The following is a 26,910-nucleotide window of genomic DNA, read 5'->3' as shown; positions in this document are numbered from 1 at the left end:
CACCAACAGTCAACAGCTTGACATGAAATTAGCCTCAGGCGCCCCATATAGCTAGTTGAATCCTAACTCTGCCATCTACTTTTTAGAAAATTAACTTCCTTAAACCTCAGCTTCTTCAAGTTATAGCTTGGTTTTAGGAATTAAATGAGATGTAAAAGTACTTGCTGTGTACATGGTAAGCTCTCAGTAAATATCAGCTGCTGTTACAAATAGCAGTAGCAGTACTGTTGTTTTTTGTTGTTACCAACTGAGAATCTAGGAACAGGCAATATTTGAAATTTCAGACTAGCAGGCAGGCAGTAAACCTCAAGAAAAATTCCCATCAGTTACTTGATAGTCTTGCAGGAGCATGGCTAGAACTCCAACAATCATCAGAATCTGGAATTATAATCAAGGCAGGAACCTATAAACTTGATTTGGGCTGCAATAGGTAGAGACTCAGTCTCAGGAAAAATTTCCGGATATTAGAATCAGGCAATTAGGCATAGAAGAAGGCTTGTTACAAAAGTCCAGAGACCGAAAAACTTCTTCAATGACCACCAACTACTGAAACACCTGAACCCAGAGCATTATCAAAGCTCAGTCTCCTTATGAATGATTGTCAAATGACTAGGGGCAGGCAGTAAGGGGGAAGGAAGATGGATAACCGAAGGAAAGCCCAAACACAGCAGATATGAATTACTGATCACCAAATAGGCAAAGTGTTTATTAAAAATTTACCGAGCAACAACTATTACCAGGTGTTGTAGGAGGCACTGTAATGGTAGGCTCCTGTAGCTTACAGTCTAGATCAGCGTTGTTGGATAGAACTTCCAGAGATGATGGAGATATTCTGTGCCATTGAGGATGGTATCCACTAGCCACATGGGGCTACCGAGCACCTGAAATGTGCTTGTGTACCCAAGAAACTAAATTTAAAATTTTAATTTTAATTCATTTAAATATAAATAACCACAGACGGCTAGTTGTTCCCATATTGGACAGCACAGGACTACAGAAAGGAGGCAATAAGCAAGTAAGCAAGGTAATGACAAAATGTGAATCTTATTAGAAAAAGGACAAGGTTCTGGTTTAGGAATAGCAGGGCAGGGCCAGGGGGTGGGGGTGCGGGCTTGACTGGAGGGTTATGGAAAATGTGTTGAAGAGGAAAACAGCCTGTTAAGAATTGTAGGCTACCACAGGAGCTTGGGTTTTGAGATAATTTTCCTTTACATTTTTGGAAAGAACATTGTGACTGGCTGCTGTGTGGAAAATATGTGAGCCTAGATAAAGATGCTTTGTGTGTGTGTGTGTGTGTGTGTGTATGTTGGCTTGAATGAATTTACTAGTTCCACTCTTCTCCCCATAAGAACATCATCTTTAATATTAGTGTGTATTTATATTCAAAAGAAAAATACACTCTGCATCAATATTAATTCATCTAAAATTACCAACGTATATACATATGTTCTTGAGCTTTTTTAAGTATAGGAGAAAGGAAACAACCTCCTAAACATATCGATAATACAAAAGAATTCTGTAGTTAGATCTCATACACATACCTCTAAGAAGTACCTATACAATTACATAAATGAAATAGATGCATATAAAGATCACAGATTATCCCTAGACTCTTGAGAGAGTTCAATTTCCAATTGTAGAAGGAAGAAAGGGAGAAACTGGAAAGGCAACCACAAAACTGACTCATGGCAAAAAAAAAAAAAAAAAAAAAAAAGGACACTTGGAGAAAGATGGAAGCAACTGGGGTTGGTTAATTAATTTACATAGGGAAAAGAAGATTAATAAATTATTGTGAGGATATTTATTTAGACTTCTATTCAGAGAATACGGTATAGTTGGGTTGCATTAACACTGGAGAGAGAACTAAAGCCAGCAGACTAAAACTGCAGAAGAAGCTATTTATGGCTCTGAAACTCTGGAATCAGTGAGGAGAGCAGAGCAATGTCCTTCTGTGGAGGTCTTTAAAACAGAATAGATTCTCATCAGTCTCATTTGAAAGGTTTAAGTGTGATCCTGCCTAAAGGCAAGGTGATGAACGGAATGACTTTTCAAGGTCTCAGCCAGTCAGCCCAATGAGACCACACAGCTGATTGTGTGCTGTGATTCTTTTTGTTTACCCGTATCTTATTGTTTTACACCACCATGTGGCCACTCTGAGTAGAAATGTTATAAATTTTGAATCTGAACATAGGCCTTGAGAAATGTCAATAGGATTTTCTGATACTCTTAGAATTGCACAGTCTGTTTAGAAATATCCAATCTGTAAAAGCACCTAATATAAATGTGCTTGTACTCATAATCCTTTTGTGATATTAATTACAAATAAATAAAACTGGAAAATAAAACTGGTACCTATTTGATGAATAATAACATGTCACATTATTTTATTGTATATTTGCCATTCTATAGGAACAAAATTTGATTCACAATAAGCTGAGTTCATAACATAAAACATTTTATTTTATATGTGTAGATATTTAAAAACCAGATTCTGGCCCTTTTATACTTAACAGATGTATTAAGTAAATAAAATGTGAACATTTCCTTGCAGGGAAGCAATAACTGCTGACATATGAGAGAAGGCATCATGTAAAAAATAATTTTAGATACAACACATTAGGCCAATGTGTTTCCCAATACCTTTCCTCTTCAATTTATGCCATAAATACATCAGCATCCATTAGCATTCATTAAGCTCTCATATGAGCTAAATTTTGCATTGGACAAATAGACTGACAAAGCCCGTTCTGTCGCTCCATTACTATGCCACTTTCACAACAAAAGCATTCTCTTAAATATGGACAGTGAGATAGCTCTAAGGCCAGACTGCTTCTGCTAGAATCCTAGTAAGCTATGTAATTCTGTTAGGCTTTTTGTAACATCAAATTTATTTTTTTGAATTTACATAAATAAATAAGATAATGTGTAGTTGTTAATTCAACAAATATTTATTGTTTGACTACCATGCCAGGCACTGTTCTAGGCACAGGGGATACAGCAGTGAATAAAACAGACAAAAATCTCTGCCCTTGGGGACCTTACATTCCAGTAAAGAGCCAGATAACAAATACTTTTGACTTTGTGAGACATAGGATTTCTTTTGCAACTGCTCACCTCTGTCATTGTTGCACAGAAGCAGTCATAGACAATGTGTAAGCCGTGCACAAATGAATGAGCATTGCTGTGTTCCGTTAACACGTCATTTATAAACACAGGGAGCAGACCAGATGGGACCCACAGACCATAATCTGCTGACCCCGCAGTAAGGGAAGACAGCAATAAACACCACCAAAACTGATACAAACAAAATAAACTTTATGTTGAATGGTGATAAGTAGTATGGAAAAAGTAGAACAAGTGAGGGTATAGTGTTGGAATCTGGTCAGGGTAGTTCTCACTGAGAAAATGACACATACAAAGACCGAAGGAGGTGAGCAAGAGAGTCATAAGGATGTCTAGGGAAAGAGCATTTCAGGAGAAGGACTGTCACGTGCAAAATCCCAGAAGCAATAGTATGGCCATTCTTTGTGAGGGACAGAAGGATGGACACTGTCTGGAGCAGAGGGAGCTAAGAAGAAGGTAGTTGAAAATGAGGTCAGAGAAGGAACACGTGTCCAGATGATATAGGACTCAAATGCCATTATAAAGAGGTTAGTTTTTTAATCTGAGAGAGACAGGAGGCTTTGCAGTTTTAAGCACAGGAGTGACCTGCTCTAGCATCCTAATTTTAATGGGATCACTCTGACTATTGCGTTGAGAATAAACCGACGGAGAAGCAGGGAGCCCAGTTTGGAGGCCGTTGCAGTAATCCAGGTGACAGATTATGGACCAGATGATAATGCTGGAGGTGGTGAGAAGTCGCAAGATTCTGATGTAGGTTAAAGAGGGCCTGACCAGGATTTTATCTTGCATTGGATAGGGAATGTGAGAGAGAGGAGTCGATAGTGGTGCCAAGGCTTTTTGTCTGAGAAATTAGATAGATGGAGACTACTAGAGGTTGGGGAGATGAAGTAAGGAAGATCTGTGTCTCCAGGGTGATTAAGTTAAATTTCATACCTTTTAGGTATCTAAGTAGAGATGTCTAAAAGGCAGTTTCTACAAGATTCTGCAGATCCAGGAAGAGGTTTAGCCTCAGGATATAAATATAAGACTTGTCAATGTATAGATGCTATTTAAAACCATGAAAGTGATGAATTCACCAAGAAAGACAGAGAAAATGTCCAGGCATTGCATCCTGAGACACTCCAAAGTTAGGAATCTAGGGAGATTTCATCCTCCCTGCAAGGGAGGATGAAAAGAGCAACCAGAAAGATAGGAGGAAAACCAGAAATAATGGCACAGTGGAAGCCAAGTGGGAGAGTGTACACTAGATGATGGCATGAGCTATTGTATGACTTGCACCTGAGAATGTATAGAAAATGAAGACTGAAAATTGAACCATTACATTGGGCAATTCGGAAACTATTAGTGGTACTGAAAAGAGCAGTTTCAGTGACGTGGTGGGAATGATAGCCCTGCTGGAGTGAGTGGCAGAGACAACGGGAAGAAAAAAATTACAAGTAGAGAATGCACACAGCTTTTTCAAGAGTGCGAGGTTTTCCAGTTTGCTTTTTAATAGTGAAGGGAAGAATTCAGGTGATAATTGGAATGGAGGACATGGCACAAGAGAAGCTTTTGGGGTATTTTGTTTTGTTTTAAAAGGAAGAAACAACAGCATTTGAGTATGCTGGCAGAAAAGCTCCAAGAGAAAATGAGAAATGAAAAGAGAGAAACGAAACAAGAAGAGTGAGAGACTTGGTGGAGCAGTTTCCATGAGTAGGTGCAATTGGATGAGCTCTAGTGCAGAAGTGGGTGGGTTAGGTTTACACTCTGCTCCATAAAGTGCTTAACATGGTGCTTATCACTTCATAAAGGCTCAAAATTAGCAGATGTTAAGCCACTGATTGTCAGTTAAAAGGGTTTGCCTGACATGACCTTATAGCTCCATTGCAGGTACAGCATTCAGTACATTAATGAAAATAAGATGAATAGAATCATGACAATGAAATGAAAATAGTTGGAAGCAATATTGAATCACATTGACTAGCACCTAGATATTGTTCTAATGGTAGAGAGATACCTGAAGGAGAATAGAAAGAATGATGGGTTACTGTTTACATTTGATTCATGGGATGAGTCTGCCGGAACCAGGATCTCACATGGTACTTGACTCCTTATGGATGCTCAATGGGTTGATCAATTAATTATCTTGCCTTTTATAAATTCAGCATGATAAAGCCGGGCGCGGTGGCTCACGCTTGTAATCCCAGCACTTTGGGAGGCCGAGGCGGGCGGATCCCGAGGTCAGGAGATCGAGACCACGGTGAAACCCCGTCTCTACTAAAAATACAAAAAATTAGCCGGGCGTGGTGGCGGGCACCTGTAGTCCCAGCTACTCAGAGAGGCTGAGGCAGGAGAATGGCGTGAACCCGGGAGGCGGAGCTTGCAGTGAGCCGAGATCGCGCCACTGCACTCCAGCCTGGGTGACAGAGCGAGACTCCGTCTCAAAAAAAAAAAAAAAAAAAAAAAAAAAAAAAAAAAAAAAAAAAAAAAATTCAGCATGATGAAAAGCCCATGGCTCTTGCCTCACAAATATTGCATGACATAATGTTATTTCCATGCACTTTTCATATCATTTCACTAATTTTCACTGATTCATGAGGGCTGAGCAGTAGGGCAGAGTTACAATAGAGAACCAGACAAAGGAAGGTAGGTAGTAAAAGCACAGCTGCCATTTCCACTGGGAAGACAAAGGGACTTGGAGCAACTACAATCTGAATTGTGTTCCAAACATGAACACGCCTCTATGAATACATGCCAGGTATTGAAAGAAATACATCATACTTATGAAATATATCTCAGCTAATATGGAGCTTTAGGAAATCATTTTTTGTTATTTAATTTTAATATCCTTTTGCTCTTATAATACTTATGCTTCACTGAGGTATGGCAGGTAAGGAATTTCAATGCATCTTAATTCTTCATGGTTTCAATATAAATTTGGAGTTGTGTTCCTTTAAAAAAAGACTTGAGCCCCCAGGTGAAAAAGCACACTTAAGAATGTAGCAAACAATATCACAATATATTATTACAGAAAGAGCAACTTTTGCAAAACATTAATAAAAATGCTAAAAATTCTAATTTTACAATTGTGAACACAAAACCAAATTACCAAAAGCATTAAAAAATCAGGAAAGTCTTAGAAACCCACTGGGGTGATCTTCTAGTTCACAATTGTCCTAATCCAAAAATGACAATAACCAACATTATAAATTTTTTTATTATTATTATACTTTAAGTTCTAGGGTACATGTGCACAATGTGCAGGTTTGTTACATATGTATCCATGTGCCATGTTGGTGTGCTGCACCCATTAACTCATCATTTAGCATTAGGTATATCTCCTAATGCTATCCCTCCCCCCTCCCCCCACCCCACAACAGTCCCCGGAGTGTGATGTTCCCCTTCCTGTGTCCATGTGTTCTCATTGTTCAATTCCCACCTATGAGTGAGAACACGCAGTGTTTGGTTTTTTGTCCTTGCAATAGTTTACTGAGAATGATGGTTTCCAGTTTCATCCATATCCCTACAAAGGACATGAACTCATCATTTTTTATGGCTACATACTATTCCATGGTGTATATGTGCCACATTTTCTTAATCCAGTCTATTGGTGTTGGACATTTGGGTTGGTTCCAAGTCTTTGCTATTGTGAATAGTGCCACAATAAACATACGTGTGCATGTGTCTTTATAGCAGCATGATTTATAGTCCTTTGGGTATATACCCAGTAATGGGATGGCTGGGTCAAATGGTATTTCTAGTTCTAGATCCCTGAGGAATCGCCACACTGACTTCCACAATGGTTGAACTAGTTTACAGTCCCACCAACAGTGTAAAAGTGTTCCTATTTCTCCACATGCTCTCCAGCACCTGTTGTTTCCTGACTTTTTAATGATACCATTCTAACTGGTGTGAGATGGTATCTCACTGTAGTTTTGATTTGCATTTCTCTGATGGCCAGTGATGATGAGCATTTTTTCATGTGTTTTTTGGCCACATAAATGTCTTCTTTTGAGAAGTGTCTGTTCATGTCCTTTGCCCACTTTTTGATGGGGTTGTCTGTTTTTTTCTTGTAAATTTGTTGGAGTTCATTGCAGATTCTGGATATTAGCCCTTTGTCAGATGAGTAGGTTGCGAAAATTTTCTCCCACTTTGCAGGTTGCCTGTTCACTCTGATGGTAGTTTCTTTTGCTGTGCAGAAGCTCTTTAGTTTAGTTAGATCCCATTTGTCAATTTTGGCTTTTAACATTATAAAAATTCTTATCAATTTAGCTTTTACTTGACTCAAGCCACTGTGTCTATGATCCAGAATTATCTTTTACATTTTTTGCATGTTTCACGTTGTCAAGCTTAGTTACTGGACCCTGCTCAGTAGTATTAGTGCATGTTATGTTGTCCCTTGAAGAGAAAATAGCAGGTTGAAATATCTAAGGGGCCCTGTGGCTGGAATGTGTACACACTGGCATTGGACTATTTTTTTTTTTTTGAGATGGAGTCTTGCTCTTGTTGCCCAGGCTGGAGTTCAGTGGCGCAATCTCGGCTCACTGCAAGCTCCGCCTCCTGGGTACATACCATCCTCCTGCCTCAGCCTCCTGAGTAGCTGGGACTACAGGTGCCCACCACCACGCCTGGGTAATTTTTTGTATTTTTAGTAGAGACGGGGTTTCACCGTGTTAGCCAGGATGGTCTCGATCTCCTGACCTCATGATCCACCTGCCTCGGCCTCTCAAAGTGCTGGGATTACAGGCGTGATCCAATGTGCCCGGCCGGCATTGGACTATTGATTGACAATTATATAAATGCCCACCATGGCTTGATCAACCTACTAATTTTCTTATTTTAGAGTTAAACTACCCCAATCTGTTTTTTGTAAATAAAATCTTATTGGAAGACAGCCACGCTAATTGGTTTATGTATTGTCTATAGCTGCTTCTGCAAATCAAAGTTGAGTAGTTGTTAAACCACATGGCCCACAAAACTTAAAATAGTTACTATCGACCTTTTACAGGAAAAGTTTGCCCACCCTTGATTTAACTAATGGCTGGTATACTTCTTAAGCAATGTTTGTTGAACCATATTTGTAAATCCAAATGTTAATGGTAGAAGGAATCAGAGTGCAGACCAAATTGTCACCAAGTGTACCCAACTCCTATAAATATAGGGCGTGTTGTCCTTGAAAGTAAAATTTCTATATTTTCCATCTATTTCTTACATTCAGAATTTATTAAATGAATTTCTATTAAATAACAGGCACCTCCATGTCGAGTAAACTTTGTTTTTAGGTTGTTATGAAAAGAAAATGTTTCCGTGTGCTTCTATCAAAATGCAAACATTTGAAATGCACTTTTGTCCCTCTACAGTCTATGATTTTTATAACTTGTTTCTGTCCCATTCATATTCACACAACATCAAAACCTCCTACCTCTCTTTACCTTATCATTAAGAGCTTTGCAAAATATAAAAGGATTCTTAAAATATTAGCTATTCTTAAATTATTGTCATTTATTTTGAAATGTCAGTGGGCAGCTTCTTTCCAATACTACATGTGTTTATATAGATATATATTATATATATTATATATATTATTCACCTCTATATATATATATATAGAGAGAGAGAGAGAGAGAGAGAGAGAGCTGAATAATCCTCTAGTTGGTGGTATTTCTTTCCACCACTGATTTAGAGTCCTAATTTTTGTCTGTCCTGAATAAGAATCTAAACATTTAAATTATTTCAACAGAGTAAGTTTATAGCTGCTATGCCTTATACAACTTATATTTAGAAAAGGAAAATTTCTAATTCAATTTACAATGATGTCAAGAAACTACACATATCTGCAGGCAAAGATAAGAAAAACATTCAGGGGTACACAGTCATAGCTCTACTTAAGTAAATAAACTTTTGGTACTAGTGATTAGGTACACAGGATTATTATATGTTTAACTGGCTAACGTGACAATTTGGAATTACTTCTAGTCACATTTAATTGGATTTGGAATCTCTGTAGAAAGAAATAGAGAGACCTAGCAGAGAAATAGTCATAAAAGTAAACTGTTTTTCCAAAGGGTACTAAGTAATGAATTAATATCCATTGCACAATAGTTTTTAATATCCCCTCAACTTAATAAGATTAATGCAGCAAGTGTACACACTAGACATTAAAATCAATTCAATTACACACAAATCTGTGGGTAGAGGATTCTTCCTTGAATTGGAGATTTTTTTATTTTCTGTTTTCAGGAGACTAATAAGAGGTGAATAATATTTAACTCAGGTAAATTCTGAGATATGCTTAAATACCAGTCTAGTAGTTAGCTATATATGCTATGCTAGGTTTGAAGACCTAAAAGTTCCTAAAATCTATATCACTCTGTAAGGGCTTTGAAGCTTAATATGGGACAACCAAAACAAAGCATTCTCTCATAATCTTTAAACATTCTTATACTGTACAAATTTAAAAAGCACCTAGAAGACAAATAGCCTATTGCTTCTCTTTTATAGTTTTGGTTTATCTACCTCCCCAAGAAAACCCCTACTTTCAACATTCTAAAATGTGCTTTGTGTTTTGCTTAATATTAGTCTAGACAAATTTATACATTAAAAATCATCTTCCTCAGTATTTTTATATAGTGCCTGTTATGGTTTTCCTTCTGTCCTATACATTTGTGTTTGCTTTTTTTAAAAAAAATCTGTCCTTGTTCCTAGGAGTGCCATGATTGCTGACTACATGTTCTGGCTTGGTGGAGGAAGGGAACAGAGCATAAGCAAGCTCATCAAGCTGTATTGGCAGGTAAAAATTGATGTCCCAACTAGGGAGGAGAAACCTATCTCATTTTTAGAGCCAAAATGAAAGATTGGTGCTTAAAAGACTATAGAAAAAGGTAGCTCTGGGCATATCAATCGGAAGGAAGCTACTGAATAATAATATATTCATAACGAAGTAGATTTTCTAAGACTAATTCTAGGGGTAAAATTCAAGGTTGTTAACCTGTGGCCCATAATTCAGTTTTACAACTCAATATAAATTTTAGAGATCCCAGGAATTACTTTTCCAGGCATGCTACTATAATAGTAGGATTCTTTAAAATATGAACATTGTATTTTCATAGATTCTTATTGATCTACAGCTTGTAAAAACAGATGCTAGAAGTAATATTAATTACATAATAAAGGAAAAATGCAAAGATCAGATGTATTTGTTTACTATTTACTATCTGAAACACTTAACCAATATCAAATTGCAGATCTTGTTTCTCATTTATTATTCAAAATGGCAGCAAGAAGTCATACCAAAGGTCAATCAGATGCCAAGAAGAAAGTCATAATTTCTTAAACTTATAAGAAGAACTTTGGATGTATTAGTTCAATCTCATTCATAAGACATGAATCTGTTCTTGCTTTACCCTCCCCCAACAAGCTGTCAATAAGTTTCTGCTGACGTATATCCAAAATGAAGAGCTCACTTAACCCCCACAAAAATAACATCCAGTTTGCTAACTATTAAACTGTTTTCCTCATTTAAAGTGAATTTCTACTCCCTTAAAACTTCCATCCCATTGTTTCTAGTGAGTCCATATGAACCACATGAAACACATTTCCAGTGAAATTGTTATAAATATTTGAAAATCGGCTACAAAAGCCAACTGTCTCCTCCATGTTTTCTCTTCTCCAGACTGTGTGGAGATTTTTCCTTGTATTTCAAGATGTTTTAATTTAATTGACTATGAACGTTTTGAACCAACCAGAATAAGATGTTCTAAGTCACTAACTGTAAAGTAAGAAATAATCAACAGCCTTCTGAAGCTTCCTGTTTTTTTCCTGTTTTTTCCCCCGCCACATTTTCACTACCGTGTCTTGGCCCCTAGTTTTTTGTCTCTCTATATTATATGTTATCTTTGTTAGATATTAAAGTGTCCGGTTTATCATATACAATTTCCAGCAACTCGCATGGTTCTATCTGGAGATCAATTTACCTTCTATTAAAAAAAAATTAAATTAGTCCCATTATACTTCAGTTGTGATTATTTTAAAATGAAAAAACAAATGTTGATCTCCAGGTAGACAAACCTTTAATCCCAAAACAACCTATTACTTCTCTGATAATTTTAAGACTTTCCTAAGAGAATCTGGAACATATAAACAGCAGTAATGGCTGATGAAGATGTAACTAAATAGTTGTTTAAAAATGCCAGATGGGAAACATAAGCAAATAACATGGGCTGTAGATATACAAAAAGGACTTTTTTATAAGGATTTCAGAGGCTTTTGTAAAGGATTTAAGAGAGGTGGGAAAGGAGTTGTGAATCTTGAGGACTGAAAAATATTCAGCAGGCCTGGCATATACTAGATCCCCAGCTAATGCTTGACTTAATTATTCATTAAACAAATATGTATGAGTACCTATCGTGTTTTCTACATTGAACTAAGAAAATAATAGATCCAATGTCAGTATAACCTAAGACAAAGTATAAGACCTTGGAAGTTGCATAAATAAAAATTTTGTCTGACCATGTTGTGGTTCACAAGTGTGATAATTCAGTTTTTACGCTCACGTGTGAGATATTCCTCCTTCAAATCTTGTTACGTCAGCACATTATCGATATGATGGGAAAAAAACATTTTCTGTTTCTTTTAGCTTTCAGAGAGCATTAATAGCCCTATTTTATTTACCTCAGACTAAGAAAATAATCTCCACTTACCAATGCATGCATGTTTGTGATATAAAAAGAAATAAAATGAATATTTTACTATTATGCATTAATAAAAGTTAAAAAATAGTTCTCTTTGTATTCCCTTTTTCTTGATTGGATGTAACCTGGCATAAGGGAAAAGAGCTCTTGTCTAGAAGTCAGGTCTGATTTGGCATAAGTTCTAATACTAACTAGATATTGAACTTAGGGCAAGTTAGTCTCTAGCAGAGCTTCAACTGGAAAGTGAGGATGGCTGGAATAAAGTGTTTGAGAAGGTTTATTCTTAAAGCCCATTTTAGCACTAAAATCTTACCCAAAATCTTAGGCACATCCAAAAATGATGTCACAAATTTTGAGGAAAAAAGAAGCAACATAATTAGAAATCACTTCCTGCAGATAAATTCTATAAATTAACACCCTCTATCAAGCCCCAACATCAGCACACCAAACCATTCACTCACCCATTATATACTTCCCGCTGCTAACCAGCTTCTCCTTGATCTTGATTCAAATGTATACATTCGAATCCCTAAACCTTGTTCTGTCCTAAATCAGAAGGGGGTTTTTAAACCCTGCCAGAGAGTGCCAAGTCTATGCCATCTTTAAAGAAATATATGCCCCACTACCCAATCCACCCTAGCAATTTCACTGATGACTTCAAGAATGTCCCCAAACATCACAGACTAGAGACTGTATTTTCATGCACTTTTGTAGGCATCCATTAAGGTTAAATAGATAGACACTATTTTCACCACCTTTGCCAGAAGTTACTATACTGTATATCTTCCTTTTCAACCATATAAAATCCATACCATTTTAGTTGGTTATTCTTCTTAACAGGAAATGGAAAATTTCAGAATGTAAAAATTTGAGAACACATCTATATTTACTCTTATACATGGTTAACTTACAAACTCTCAGATACAAAAGAATGGACCTTTGCTTTGGTGAACTCAAGAACCTTTCAATTGCATTAGGAACGTTTTTCATATCATCAACCCAGCAAGGCAAAGAAAGGCATAAAGCACTATACTATATGACAGCTCACACTGGGATATATCACTCTGAATAAGTGTTTGCACATGTTATTCTATAATAGTGTCACCTCTTCAGAGCTAGAGAGGGTTGAAAATAACTTGTCATGACTGTACTTGCATACAATGCCACTGCAACCTGATATCCAGGCATCTGTAATCAGCCATTCTCCTTGAGAACACCTGGAGACCTCAACCCAATCCTGAAGTAATTAGCAAAATAGAAAGTACCAAGTCGGGCTGAGACTAAGCTATTTTTGAAACAGCTGCCCTATAGTATTTATATATTGGTCCTACACTAATTTTATTACAAGAAGAACTTTATATGAAAATCTAGTCCACCTCTCCCTGCTCCTTACATCCAGGGCTAGTTTTAATAACATGAGGAAAACAAGCAAGCAAGCTTCCTCCTTCCACTCCCGTCCTGTCCTGCTGCACTCACTTTCAGCCACATTCTGAGGCACAAAACTTTTCATGTGTGTGTCTTTAACTCATAATGTGAATAACAGAGCCAACCCTGGTCTGCAGTGCTCAGCAAAGTGAGAAAAGGTAACAGCTAATTGTATCACAGAACTACCACAAAACAAGGGCAGAGGAACCCCACTAAACAGGAGCATGCTGCCTGATCAGCTCATCCCCTACCTTAATAGTTCTTTTTTTCTTTATTTTTATGTTTTTGAGTTATAGACCCCTCTGAGAATCTAATTCATTTACAAGAATCCACCTAGAACAATACTCATAAACATACACACACGAAATATGTGCTTACTTTTTATCACATTGGATTGGAAATTGATCTCCTATACATAGTCAGAATACCAGAACAGCATTTACAGAAAATTATGGTTTTCTCACTCTTGTGAAAAGGCTTTTGTAGCTTTTCTACATCAAGGAATTGAAATATTTCATATTGCATCAATTTCAACATTTCATTTTAATGTCAATAACAGGTAAAATCCTGATTCACAAAGGCTCTACCAGCAAATGGAGTTAGAGCTCCAATACTACACAATATCTCAGATGGGTCAGCATGAATCAAGAATTACCAAAATTTTCAACTAAAATTTATAATACGTCATTTCCTTTGTCCTCGAATAAATGAGGTCATCTTTGTTAGGCTTATATCATCAACGCTGTCTATGTCAGCAATTTGTTTCCATTTTAAGGCTGTCTGAACAAAAAGTGACCTTCATAAGAGATAAGGCACTTGCCAAGTGTCTGTACATTTTTGTCCCTAGAAACTCTCAAGTCTTCGTCAGTCTCACCTTCAGTGTTGGAAAATCCATATTGTTATTTGACTTCAGTCACCTCATTTAGAGTATCTGCTTGGCCAAAAAAAAAGCTTATAGTTTTTCGGCAGGATCTCTAATAGTAACTTCAGTATTTTCAATCAAAAGATTTGTTTAATTTGTGTGCCTAAGATATCAGCCATTACAAACCTAGTCCCGGAATTTCTCACCATCAAATTATTCTAAGAAGGAGTTTTCTTTTCTCTTAAAAAATTGTAAAGAATTAACCAAACTAAATCACATCTAAATCTCTTCTCTGGATTGTCAACAAACTTCTCTAAAAGGAAAGAACTTCATGGTGTGCTCTTGTATCTTGACAAAGATCTACTGAAAAGGCACTAATTCAAGCTCTTGGCTCCAAAGAAGCTGAAGACTTTCACAGCAGTAGAAAGACCTCTTTTGGGATTGTTGGAAGAGCTGTTGACACCAACACAGGCCCGTGTAGAAAGCATGACATGTGGAGCATCTTTCTTCAGTGAAGCAGCAGAGGCTGAGGCAGTGCCAGCTTCACAGGTCTTCCATCTGTGCAGAGAACACCAAGACTTCCCATCCAATTCAAGTTGCACTTGGCATTGAAATGTTTCCCATCTCAAAGCTATCAATGGCCTATATGATTTCCAAAGGCAGCTTACCAAAAAGAAATATCTCTTTGGTGTGATTAGTCCTACTCTCGAGGGACAAAACCGGAAGCTGGCTGAACTGAGAGACAAAAAACATTTTCCACAGCCACATGCTGAAAGACGGCCCATAGTTTGTGGGCCCCTAACGCCTTTCTATGGACTTCAGGATTCACAGACCACAGGCTAAGACTCTTTTACAACTCCTTCTCTTTACATGATTGTCACTATTGCAACAACCCCTTTTCTTTTTGCTATTAGGCCTACCAGGAGGCATTTACTGCTTCTAACACTCAAAGCAAAAAATAGCACCCACAATGTTATTGTCATGTAGTGACTCCATAAACTGCACCATGGTCATTCAAGCTTGAAACCTTTGCAATAGTGTCCAGAGTCTTCTTAAGTTAGTGAATACCTTTATTATTTACTCTCAAATTGTATTTGTCATTCATACTCATTCAACAAATATTTATTTAGTGACTGTATGTAAGGCGCCGAGCTACATGTTGGAGATACAGGAGTGAACAAAATAGACATTGCCTGTCTTCAAGGAGCATATATTCTAGCACAAACTATTTACCAGGAAAAGCTACAGACTATAAGGTACTTAAATTGTATACCACCTCTATTTAATCTGCTTTCAAAATGCACCGCCATCAAAATGCATTGCAAAAAGCAGCTCGATACAGATTTGTTAAATCAATCAATCAAATTAAATATTGGTTTGACATGAAGCTCAGACCAATAACATTTGACATGAGAATATTTTGGCATAGTTGTTTTATGATTTTAAAAACCAGTGATTATGAATCCAATGAACATTTTGCTAGGTATGTGCTCACGTGTTCTAAGTTCACAATTGTAAACAACTTTTGTGCTTCAGTTGAGTTTAGGATCAATAGAATTTTTGAAGAAAGTTGCAGGTTTCCAATAGATCTTTTAGGCTCATTAATTTCTGTGCTCAGAGGTGTCTTCATGGAAGTTCCAAGTTCTTAGCCTACTAACTGCTTCTTTCAAACATGACAATCAAGGGAGCAGCAAATGAATAGATTTCTCTAAACAGACCAGAGAATCATGTACAATAAATTAACACTGAACATGACTTGATTACTTATACTAATAATGATGACTTTTTTCTCTTCTATTCTTTGTTTCTCTTCTTGATATTGCAAAATCATCCCAATATTACTCATTTACCTGGTAAAAATATATGCTAACCCCAAATAAATATAAAATCCTCACCATGAAATTGCAGGCAAAGTAAGGTCAAGGAACTGAAAAATATTTTTTATCTTTAACAAAACACCTACATTTTCTGGAGAAATGTGTTTTCTCTGAAGATTTGCTTCCATGTGAAAAATTTTTCCACAGAAAGGAACAAAATAGCAATACCATCTGAGTATTCCTCTTAGTGGCCTATATTTATAGTGTATTTATTTATCTGGCCCTGTCAGGCAGAGAGTTTCTAAATTATTTGCATGAGGAATGTCTGAAAGCAGCCCAGGCCCTATAGTATTTAGATTAGATGTAATTTGAGAAGCACTAAAGACACTCACCCAAAAATATTTTCCCCATCAATTCCTATGTATCATACTTAAATTCTTATCATTCGGCATTGAGTCTCCAGTCAGCCCTAGGTCACATGCAGAAGAAATTTTATCTAGAAGTGTTTAACTAAGTACATTGTTACCTCTGAATAGAATTGTAAAAATTAGTTTATTTGAGCTTTCTTAGTCTTCTTTGAAAGGTGAAAGCAGAATTCTATAAGAATAAGATATAGGGAAAGGTAAGGTCTAACGAGAAAATTTGACAGAAACATAGGAATGTAGAAAATGTAGGCCAACCAGAAGTACCTTTTGAAGGCAATGGACATCTGTGCTTAATTCTGTCAAGGAAAGGAAGCAAAGGCAAATAGGCAGCACGGAGCAGGAGAAAAAGGTTGGGCCTGAGATTCAGGAAATTTAACTTCTAGTTCCAAAGCTGACTCAATTTTTAATAAATCGTGCAATTTTTTATTAGCCAGCTACTGCTGCAATAATACTGTGTAACAAACCACTCTAAAACTCAGTGGCTTACCAAATAAATATGTTGGCTCAAATTCAACTAGTTGAGGGTAATCTCGACTGGGCTTGGCTTACCTCCAAGCTGCAGAGAGGTCCAAGTGTATTTCATGTATCTTTCGCTCTCCATTGTCCAATGATTACCTGATGCAAGTTCTTTTTATGGCAAAATGCAGGATTCCAAGAGAGAAAGCCAAACCATATAAGCACATTTTAAGCCTCTGCTCATACCATCGTTTCTAACATTCTATTAGCCAAAGCAAGCCACACAATCAAGCCCAAGAGCAAAGGGTAGATTCTTCTGCCCACTACAAAGCCAAGACAAAGGGGTGAAGATGACATTGCAACAAGGAGGGGAAAAATTGAGACCCACAACTCAATCTACCAAAATTGTTCTAGGCCTTCGTTTCTGCTTCTGTTGGCCTTCCAATGAGGAAGTTGGCCTAGGTTAGTGGCTCTTAAACACCAGTCTAGTAACCAACTGCATCAGAGTCACTTAGAAAAACATTTAAAATATTAGATTCCTAGAGCTGAGTGGGATACTAAAAACTGTATTTTTCTATTGTGCCCCTTCAACCAGGTGATTCTGATGCACAACCCCAGGCATATGTCTCAATTTTTAAGTTAGTGACCAACTTAGCCCACCATAGAGTTTATCTGGGACTGCCCTATGTGCAAAGGTATGACATTGGATGACCTGCACAGGTGATCCTGCCTACCTGACAATGCAATTTAAATAATTTATAAGACCCAGATTCTCCCCTCCATCTTCCCACTATTAGATTACCTCCCAGTAGATTAGGCAACTTATGTTTCCCATTGTTAACAGTTAATAATTGCTGTCCCTTTCTCCCCATGATGTAAGTCAGATTTTCCTGTGTACTTCACATCCCTGAAGCAAACCTCTTGGCTGCTTAAGTGTCATATCTAGACAACAATGGGCATGCAATATTCTTTAGTCTCTTGCCTACAAAGAAATTTGTCTATTGAGCTAGACAATGTTAAAATTCCCAGTTTCTGAATTCTCATATTTTTCAATTAGAAGACAGACTAAAGAGGAAGTATCCAAATTGAGGTGAGAGGTAAAAGAGAGCTTCCTTTCCTGGGTCTTGCAAAAAGATAAATGTAGACATAAATTTCTCATCTAATTATTCATTCCTGTTTATATATTCTTTAATGATATGTTTCCATGGTTACCAGCGTTGTTAAATGCTGCCTGTGTTTCATTTTGCTTTGATGCTATTTGAGGTAGTATGCCAGTAGGAGAGGTTCACTTTTAAATGAAAGATGTAATTGAGGCATGTATTTGATCCAAGGTTGAGTGTTCCCATGAAGGAGATAGTGACCGTGACATTATTTGCTGGTTGTATAGTTTTGTGTAGTTCTTCTATTGATGTTCTGTGAGTGCTGCAGGCATTAGAAAGGAAGGGAAGAAAGAGGGGGGAGAGAGGGAAGAACCTGAACCACACACATATATAAATTAATGTGTCTATTTTACTATATAAATATCATACTTATATAGAGGGAAGTATATATATATATAGGGGGGAGAGAGGGAAGAACCTGAACCATACACATATATAAATTAATGTGTATATTTTACTATATATATATCATACTTATATATATACATCATACATATATATATATATAGTGACATTGATTTAGCCAGACTGTCAAGTAGGTGAGGTTGCTTTTTACTACCCCAATCCTCTCTTCTCGTCGTGCTATCCCCACTTCAACCCAACATGTACGTGCCAACAGGCAGTTTTTTTTGAAAATGGGTTGAGTATTCAATTGCATCGCCTCAATGTGAATTTCAGCCGCAATGCCACCTCTCTGGAGGTATTTTGCCTTTGAAGCCCCAACTCCCACTGAGAAATAAATGGCTTTGTCCCCTGCTACCAACACAATGTCAGGCATCCAGATCATACAAGAATTTGAGGGCAGTAATCCTTGCCAGTGCCTCAGAATATGCCCTGCAAGGGGCAGCGTGCTTCACTTGCACATCAGCCTTCTCTGCACGTTGATAATTAAGGCTTAGAAAATTCAGGCAACAGAGCTAATACAGTCCCCGCTTCTCAGGAGGCTGAGGCAGGAGAATCGTTTGAGTCCAGGAATAGTTAGAAGCTATTGCAGTGGTCCCCAGCCTTTTTGGTACCAGGGACCAGTTTTGTGAAAGACAGTTTTTCCATAAACCAGGGTGGGGGGATGGTTTCAAGACGATTCAAGCACATAACACTTATTGTGCACTTTATTTTCATTACTATTATATTGTGATACATAATGAAATAATTATACAACTCACCATAATGTAGGATTAGTGGGAGCCCTGAGCTTGTTTCCCTGCAACTACAGAGTCTCATCTGGGGATGATGGGAAACAGTGACAGATCATCAGGCATTAGATTCTCATAAGAAGCACGTAAACTAGATCCCTCACCTGAGCAGTTTTAGGGTTCGTGCTCCTATGAGAATCTAATGCCACTGTTGATCTGACTGGAGGCGGAGCTCAGGCGGTAATGCCAGCAATGGGGAGCAGCTGTACATACAGATAAAGCTTCTCACTGGCTCGCCACTCACCTCCTGCTTTGTGGCCCGGTTGGGGATCTCTGAGCTATAGTAGGCTGTAACCACACCCATGAATAGCCACTGCACTCCAGCCTGGGCAACAAAGTGAGACTCCATCACTATGAAAATAACACATAAATAAACTAAAAAATTCAGGCATCATAAAAAGCAAGACAATTAATCCTCAGTGACCCCTGAGTAATGTTGATTTTGTATCTTCTTCAGAAATGTCTATTTTTTCAAAATATTCCTGGTTTGGTTTTTCAGTATTATTAGTAGGTGATGGCAGAAGCCCACATCATTTAAATGCAGCTTTTTCTTTACTTTTTTTGCCTCCTAAAAAGCTTTTGGGTTTCTGATGGTTTCTATGGGAGGAAAAAAACTAACCTCCAAATTTCTTTTCATTTTCTCTCATTTGAGAAAGATATGGGCTTAGAGATGTAAAGCATTTCAGGCCTTTCTTTACTTTAACAAATTTAGGTCTAGATATTTGATTCCCAGGAGGCCTGTGGCTATTCTGCAGTGGTTTCCATGAGGTTATTTTATTATCATAGAGACTTTGCCTTCCAGTCCAAATTTACGAACATGTTGACTCCTTCTTTGTGTTTGTTTGCATCTGAAAATCAAAACTTGTTATGAGCAAAACCAAATTTAGAGGGTTTTATGGTTATCTTTTCTATTTTCCATAGATTTTTATGGGTTATTGATTTACAAGCTTGCAGAGAAATTGAGGTCACTTTTTTTTAGCAGTTGGAGATGTGTAATAACTATTCCATGAAATCATGAAATTTTTTAAGCTGCGTTCACTCAGGTATAAGATAATCTGCAAAGCTCAAAGCTTTTAATGTTTGTATTTATACTCAGCCATCATTTTGGTGGTATTGCACACCAATTAAAATAAATTCTCCTCTTTTCTTGAATTCATATGATTGTATTTTCTTCACTAATTTTTGAAGACTGCCTACTTACCTGTACCTGGGCTGAATCATTCTCTTTTTCGTGATGATTTTCTCCCTTCCAAATAATGAGACCTTGGCATTTCAAATGTCAGCCTTTAACATGTGGCATGATTTCGTTTTTCTCAGGATTATAAAGTAACTGTTAAGCTAACCTATTTTTATTCAAGAAAGCATAGGTGCTATTATATATATAGTGTGCAGCCTATACCAGGAACCAACAACCTATGCAAAACAATAACTTCCAGAAAACCTCAGGAGGATTATTTCAAGCCCAAACATAAAGGGATGGAAAATATCATATTTAGCTGGCAAGCCTTCACTTCATTTATTATTTATCCTTCATCAGGTGGAGGTTGGCCTGCTGTAACATTCATATAAGATGCAAATCAGAGATGTAACCAGAGACTGGACAGATAACTTGCAAGTATAGTGGCAGGTCTCTTGAAGTTAGCACTTTATCTCATTTCATTTAATATTACGTGAAGCTGTGATTTTTTCTTGTCACAAAGCACACAGAAACATACATATGTATATAATGTATGTGGATCTATATATTATACACATATTTTGACAAGTCCTTTGCATTTCTCACAGGTGCAATTATTTCCCCTCTGAGACATTTTGATGTTAGGATGAAAGCATGGGAAGTCATGTATAGGAGGCCACTTGCCCCATAAAATTATCCTCCTGCCATCTGTTCTTTTTAAAATATAAAGTCTTCTGGGAGAGGCCACAACCTGGAGGACATTAATTGAAGACAAATTAAAGAAATAATAAAGAAAAGGCCGGGTGCAGTGGCTCACACCTGTAATCCCAACACTTTGGGAGGCCTAGGCGGGCGGATCACGAGGTCAACAGATCGAGACCATGGCCAACATGGTGAAACCCCATCTCTACTAAAAATACAAAAATTAGAAAATCACTTGAACCCAGGAGGTGGAGGTTGCAGTGAGCCGAGATCACGCCATTGCACTCCAGCCTAGTGACAGAGCGAGACTCCATCTCAAAAAATAATAATAATAAATAATAAAGAAAAATAAAAGGTGCCTGATTGCCAGGCAAAGCTGAAACTTATGTAAGAAAAGAAATTATGGGGAGGCAGGAGAAGACCAGAACAAACTGTGAGTAATATTTCCACAGCACAGTCATCCCTCTTACTAGATTCCAGATACACTCATTTCTCTTGATCTGCACACCACCAAGGTCATGAGCTACGAGCTTCCAAGATGAACAATTCCCTTCTTAGAAGCCTCTGTTTCCTGCTAAAGATTCCACTTCTGCCCTCTGAAGCTCTGTGCAAGAACCGTTCATATGTTTGGAATCCTATCTTAGTGCTGGACAGGGCTGTAAACATCATTTACAAATCAGCATAGCATAATGGCTCAGAGGAAGAGGCCCTAAGATGTAACTGATTTGAATCAGTTACATGTGAAATTCACCAAGTTGTAGAAGCTCTTTACAGACTAAATTTTCCTCAACTATAAAGGAGTAATAATGCTTGCTTTCCAGCATTGTTTTAGCAAACTAATAATTTATCTACAGCACTTAGCCAATGCACAGGTAAAGACTCATTTGATAAATAAATGAGTTTTTCAGGTTTATCAGTAAGCCAAATAAAGTCTGCATAGAGAGAATCTGAGAACACGTTGCTACCTGATGACAGAAAGTTAGTCTTTGAAACCTAAATCTTCTCTCCAGATGAAACGTCCTCAAATCTTTTTAATTTGTTCTCCAATATACACTTCTTCAAAGGTATCCCTGATCTTTCCACTCAAAGTCATCTCAAATAATAGCCCAAAAGATAAAACAAATTCTGAGTAGAAAAAGCAGTACAAGTTTGAGAACCAAGTCACCAGGTCTTTGTCCCAACCCTGCCATTAATTAGTTGTGTGTACTGGCAAGGCATACCCCACTTTGAAACCAACGGTCAAGAAATACAATCAAAAAACAACATACAGTTAGGAAAAGAAATATCTACCTTCATACAACTAAATGAAATATAGAGATGAAATGCACAATGACAAAAAAGGGTCCCAAGCTGTGTTGACATTTATTACTGAACACAGAGGCTAAAGCTCATTAGTAATACCCAGTTGTCCTTATGAACTAATTGCAGGTAATGTAGCTATTTATTTCTGTGATACCTTTTGGTGATTCATTTTAAGTCATCAAGAATAAAAGCTCTGTGGCATCCTAAAGAGTCTGGAGGCTGCTGAAACCCACACTTGTAACTCTGAGTTTCTTTCAGCCGGCGTTTCTCTAATGTGCAAGCAGAAAATTATTCAGGGTCTATAGAACAAGGACATACTTTAAGTTCTATTTATAAGTTGTATATGCTTTGCCATTAAATAAGCTAGACTGACTTAAGCATGTTATTATTTAAGCTCCCCTATCAAAAAGCTGTTCATCTAATTTTTGTAAATGTTTCTCCTCGACACTGGCATGCCAGCTGATAGCATGTCCTAAATCTAATGAGGGGCCAGTGGACAAAACAGTCTTACTTGTGGCCAGTAGGTGTGAGTGATGAATATTCCATTTTGTGTTAGAATTTTTATAAAGAGGATCTTGATCTGGTTATGGTTTGATGTGGTCTGTTTGTTTCTCTGTGCTAGAGTCAAATTCTAGCTGTCTGTGGAGGCAGAAATAGATAGTGATGAAAAAAGAAGAAGGGAATCAATACTTGATCTTATACTTCCAAGAATTTACAATCTAATTAAAAGAATAAAATGTTGTTCACTGTAGAAGAAAGATTGGCTTAGGGGACTTGGGCTCTCATCTTGTTTTCATTTCTAATTTTGTAACCTCAGAGGAATCACCAGTACTCACCAAGCTTTAGTTTCCTTAGTTATAAAGTTTAGTGATTATAAAATAATATTTTAGATCCTTTCCATGTCCTTAGTTCTATCTTGAAGGACCATGGAAGTAACATTTTACTATAAAATATAAATGATTAAAAATTAATACAGGGTAAATTTTAGGCATTAAGTGCAGAAGTTATTTAGTTAATGGATGCATCACATATAATGAAAACTCTAACCCTAACCATACTGAATGGTAGACAGTAGCTCAAATAATATATTTACACAATTACATGCATGTGTATATACATATACATGTTCTAAAATTATATAGCAGTAACACACTGCAAAACTGAATTAAATACTTTAAATTTAATATTATATTTATAATGACTATTTTTAAACAGAAAGGGTTGCAAAGTACAGAATTCAAAAAAGCTATATAAAAGTCCATTTCCCTTGCTACAAGTAACCTGTTTATACAATTTTTAGTGATTTCTAAACAATGCAAATAAAATTTAAATATTTTTATTTAAACTGCATGAAATATTTATAACTTTCACATCACTGGGCTGACAGAGGTAATGGCAAAGCTGCCAAATATTCTTTTATACTAAGAAAAAATGAAACTTATAGTGAATGTTCTTTCATAAAATAGGTTCCATAAATCCAGGGTAATATTTCAGCATCAAAATGTTGATCATTGCAGCAGGGACAATCAATTATTACATATTCTATTCTGACACACCATTATACTAAAATCATCATAAAAATGTAAATCTTGACTATTATATAAATGATACAGTGATTGTGTTTATAAGGTTGTCTCGAGGTAACATATTTATGAAAATCTGTTTTTAAAATCAATTCTAAATTTCAAGAAAATTGAAATCCTCCAAATTAAACCACTATGTATATTTTAAAAATTGAATTTGAAAAACGTAGCTCACAAAATTTTATTTTTCCATTTTCTAGAAAATTATCATCATTTAAAATTGCATTATTATTAATATAATAACAAAGAGGTTTATTAGCCATTAAATACTAAAGGTACCTACCTCAATCATTTATAGCTTGCAAGTATAGTACTGCTTCCTTTGAATTTAATAATGTTAACTCTGAAAATAAAACAATAAAACTGTAATATTCAATCACTAGTAATACCTACCCAGATGGATTTTATGAGGACTAAAGGAAATAGCCTATATAAAAGCATTTATCACGCTGCTAAATGAAAGGTTGTTGTTTCATCTCTTTAAATGCCATGTTTTTCTTTACTTTTCAAAATAACACACAAGTATTAGTAGATAAAAAGGGATTATGAGAAAGATTCCAAGTTTTATTTATTAGTATTGGTGTGTTAGGGTAGGCTACTGTAACAAACAACCCCAAATTTCAGAAATTTAAAACAATAGAAAAATAATTTGATTTCTCACTCGTAGTCCAACATGGATGTTTCTGATTGGATCTACTCTAATCAGCAACTTAGGAACCCACAATGCTTCCACTATGTAGTGCCATCTTCCTTCCCACCTGTGAGTCCTTTTTTTTTTGAGACAGAGTCTTGCTCTGTTGCCCAGGCTGGAGTGCAGTGGCCTTAATCTCTGCTCAGTGCAACCTCCACTTCCTGGGCTCAAGCAATTCTCCTGCCTCAGCCTCCCAAGTAGCTGGTATTACAGGCGCCCACCACCACGGCTGGCTAATTTTTATATTTTTATTTGAGACAGGGTTTCACCATGTTGGCCAGGCTGGTTTCGAACTCCTGGCCTCAAATGATCTGCCTGCCTTGGCCTCCCAAAGTGCAGGGATTACAGGCGTGAGGACCGTGCCTAGCTGAGTCCTCTTTCTTAAGGCAGCTGACAGGAAAAGAAAATAGGGGATTATGCTAGGCAGAGTTTCACGTGCCAGGCCTAAAGAAAGTTAATGCCTCTCCCGCCTCCATTCCATTGGTCCACATTCTGCCACAATTCACTGTAAGGGAGTCTGGAAAATGCCTATTATGTGCCTGCGAGGTAAAGTCATAATTTTCAAAAAAGAAAGTGAAATATAATATTAGAGACTCTAATTCTAAATTCTATAGATTTTTTTAAAGTCATTTAATAAGTCCTTAGAAGGCCGGCCATGGTGGCTCATGCCTGTAATCCAGTACTTTGGGAAGCCGAGGCAGAAGGATCACCTGAGGTCAAGAGTTCAAGACCAGCCTGACTAACATGGTGAAACCCCATCTCTACTAAAAATACAAAAATTCACCGGGTGTGGTGGTGGGCACTTGTAGTCCCAGCTATTTAGGAGGCTGCATTGGGAGAATCGCTTGAACCCCAAAGTGGGAGGTTGCAGTAAGCCGAGATCTCACCACTGCACTCCAGTCTGGGCTACAGAGCAAAACTCCATCTCAAAAAAAAAAAAAAAGCCCTTAGAAAAGTCACTTAAGCCTCTCCAAATCTCAAGAAGTTGGGCTGTAAGACTCCTAAGGTTCCTTCCAGATCTAATCTTCTAAATAAATCAATTTACTATGATTATAGTCAACCTTAAGACTGGAAGCAATAAAGGAATAATTTGATGATAATCTATAATAATCATCATCACATTTTCTAATTCCAAGTGACAAGATTCCCTCTTAGTAAACCACTTTCACCAAGCACATAGTTCAAAAGTTACAATTTGCCCAACTCCTCCACAAGAAAGACGAAGGAAGGAAGGAAGGAAGGAAGGAAGGAAGGAAGGAAGGAAGGAAGGAAGGAAGGAAGGAAGGAAGGAAGGAGGAAGGAAGGAAGGAAGGAAGGAAGGAAGGAAAGAAAGAAAGAAAGAAAGAAAGAAAGAAAGAAAGAAAGAAAGAAAGAAAGAAAGAAAGAAAGAAAGAAAGAAAGAAAGAAAGAAAGAAAGAGAGAGAAAAGAAAAGAAAAAAAAGAAAGAGGGAGGGAGGGGGAAGAGAGAGAAAGAGAAGGAAGGGAGGGAGGGAGGGAGGGGGGAGGAAGGAAGGAAGGGGAGAGAGAGAGAGAAAGAAAGAGAAAGAAAGAAAAAGAAAGAAAGAAAGAAAGAAAGAAAGAAAGAAAGAAAGAAAGAAAGAAAGAAAGGAAGGGAGAGAAAGGGAGAAAGAAAGAAAGAGAGAAAGAGAGAAAGAAAGAGAGAAAGAAAGAAAGAAAAGAAAGTTACATAATTCTATCATCCCAAAAATGTTTGAGGTTTATAGTTTCTGCCAGCTTAATTCTGGCTACCTTGAATGCTCTTAAAATTTTACCAGGAAGAATCGGCCCTCTTGAGTTTAGACGAGAGAGATGAATTTTGTTTCTTTTTTGCTGGTCATGTTTCCCCCTACTTTTATTGCTTTTCTTTTCCTCTTGATGGAATATCTCTCCTCCTTTCTCTCCCATGGTCTGTCTTGTACAGTCATCCTGGGCAAGTTGATTTCTAAGGTAGCAAGGGGTTCTTTTTACTTAGCTACAGTACAAGGAGAAATTATTATAAGTTACTGTTTGTAGAGAAAATGAGCTGCCCACTTACACTCTTGGCTTATGTAACTATGAGCTTTACAACTTGATAAGTGTGAGAGTAACAATAGAGAGTTATTAGAACTCCCAAAGGTAAATACTTAATTTCAAAGCTTATTTTTGAGTAACAGCAGAGAAAGCATAATTAACAGCAATGTACATTTAACAGCAGCGCACAAGGACTGATTGTTTTCTCCATTTTCTGCACACGTGCAACATTTACTGACATCAGAGAAGTTCACAGGTCCAGAATGATTCAATTACAGACTATTTATGTCAAATTAAGAAGTATCATTTGAAATC

At 37.0% G+C, this 26,910-nt stretch overlaps 1 protein-coding gene, 1 long non-coding RNA gene and 1 other non-coding gene across 3 annotated transcripts in view; 2 read left to right on the top strand and 1 right to left on the bottom strand.

The window, feature by feature from the left end:
* The window catches only part of SPATA16 (spermatogenesis associated 16), a 257,030-nt gene that overhangs the window by 161,185 nt on the left and 68,935 nt on the right, over positions 1-26,910 (top strand). Inside the window, exon 5 of the mRNA XM_032172277.2 lies at positions 9,808-9,892. Coding sequence (XP_032028168.1) covers positions 9,808-9,892 — 85 coding nt within the window. The remainder of the gene's footprint in view (positions 1-9,807; positions 9,893-26,910) is intronic.
* Positions 11,609-11,709, top strand: LOC116481371 (small nucleolar RNA U13). The gene has a single exon (XR_004251533.1). It is a non-coding gene; the product is annotated as a small nucleolar RNA U13 (small nucleolar RNA).
* On the bottom strand, positions 22,827-26,447 carry LOC131381003 (uncharacterized). The gene is made up of 3 exons (XR_009209394.1): positions 26,358-26,447; positions 24,178-24,237; positions 22,827-22,950 (listed from the first exon to the last, which is right to left on the bottom strand). It is a non-coding gene; the product is annotated as an uncharacterized LOC131381003 (long non-coding RNA).

This window comes from Hylobates moloch, unplaced genomic scaffold (genome assembly GCF_009828535.3).
Source record: "Hylobates moloch isolate HMO894 unplaced genomic scaffold, HMol_V3 SCAFFOLD_13, whole genome shotgun sequence".
Lineage (NCBI taxonomy): Eukaryota > Metazoa > Chordata > Mammalia > Primates > Hylobatidae > Hylobates > Hylobates moloch.
The sequence above is the reverse complement of the archived record's forward strand: the minus strand, read 5'-3'. Positions and strand labels throughout refer to the sequence as shown.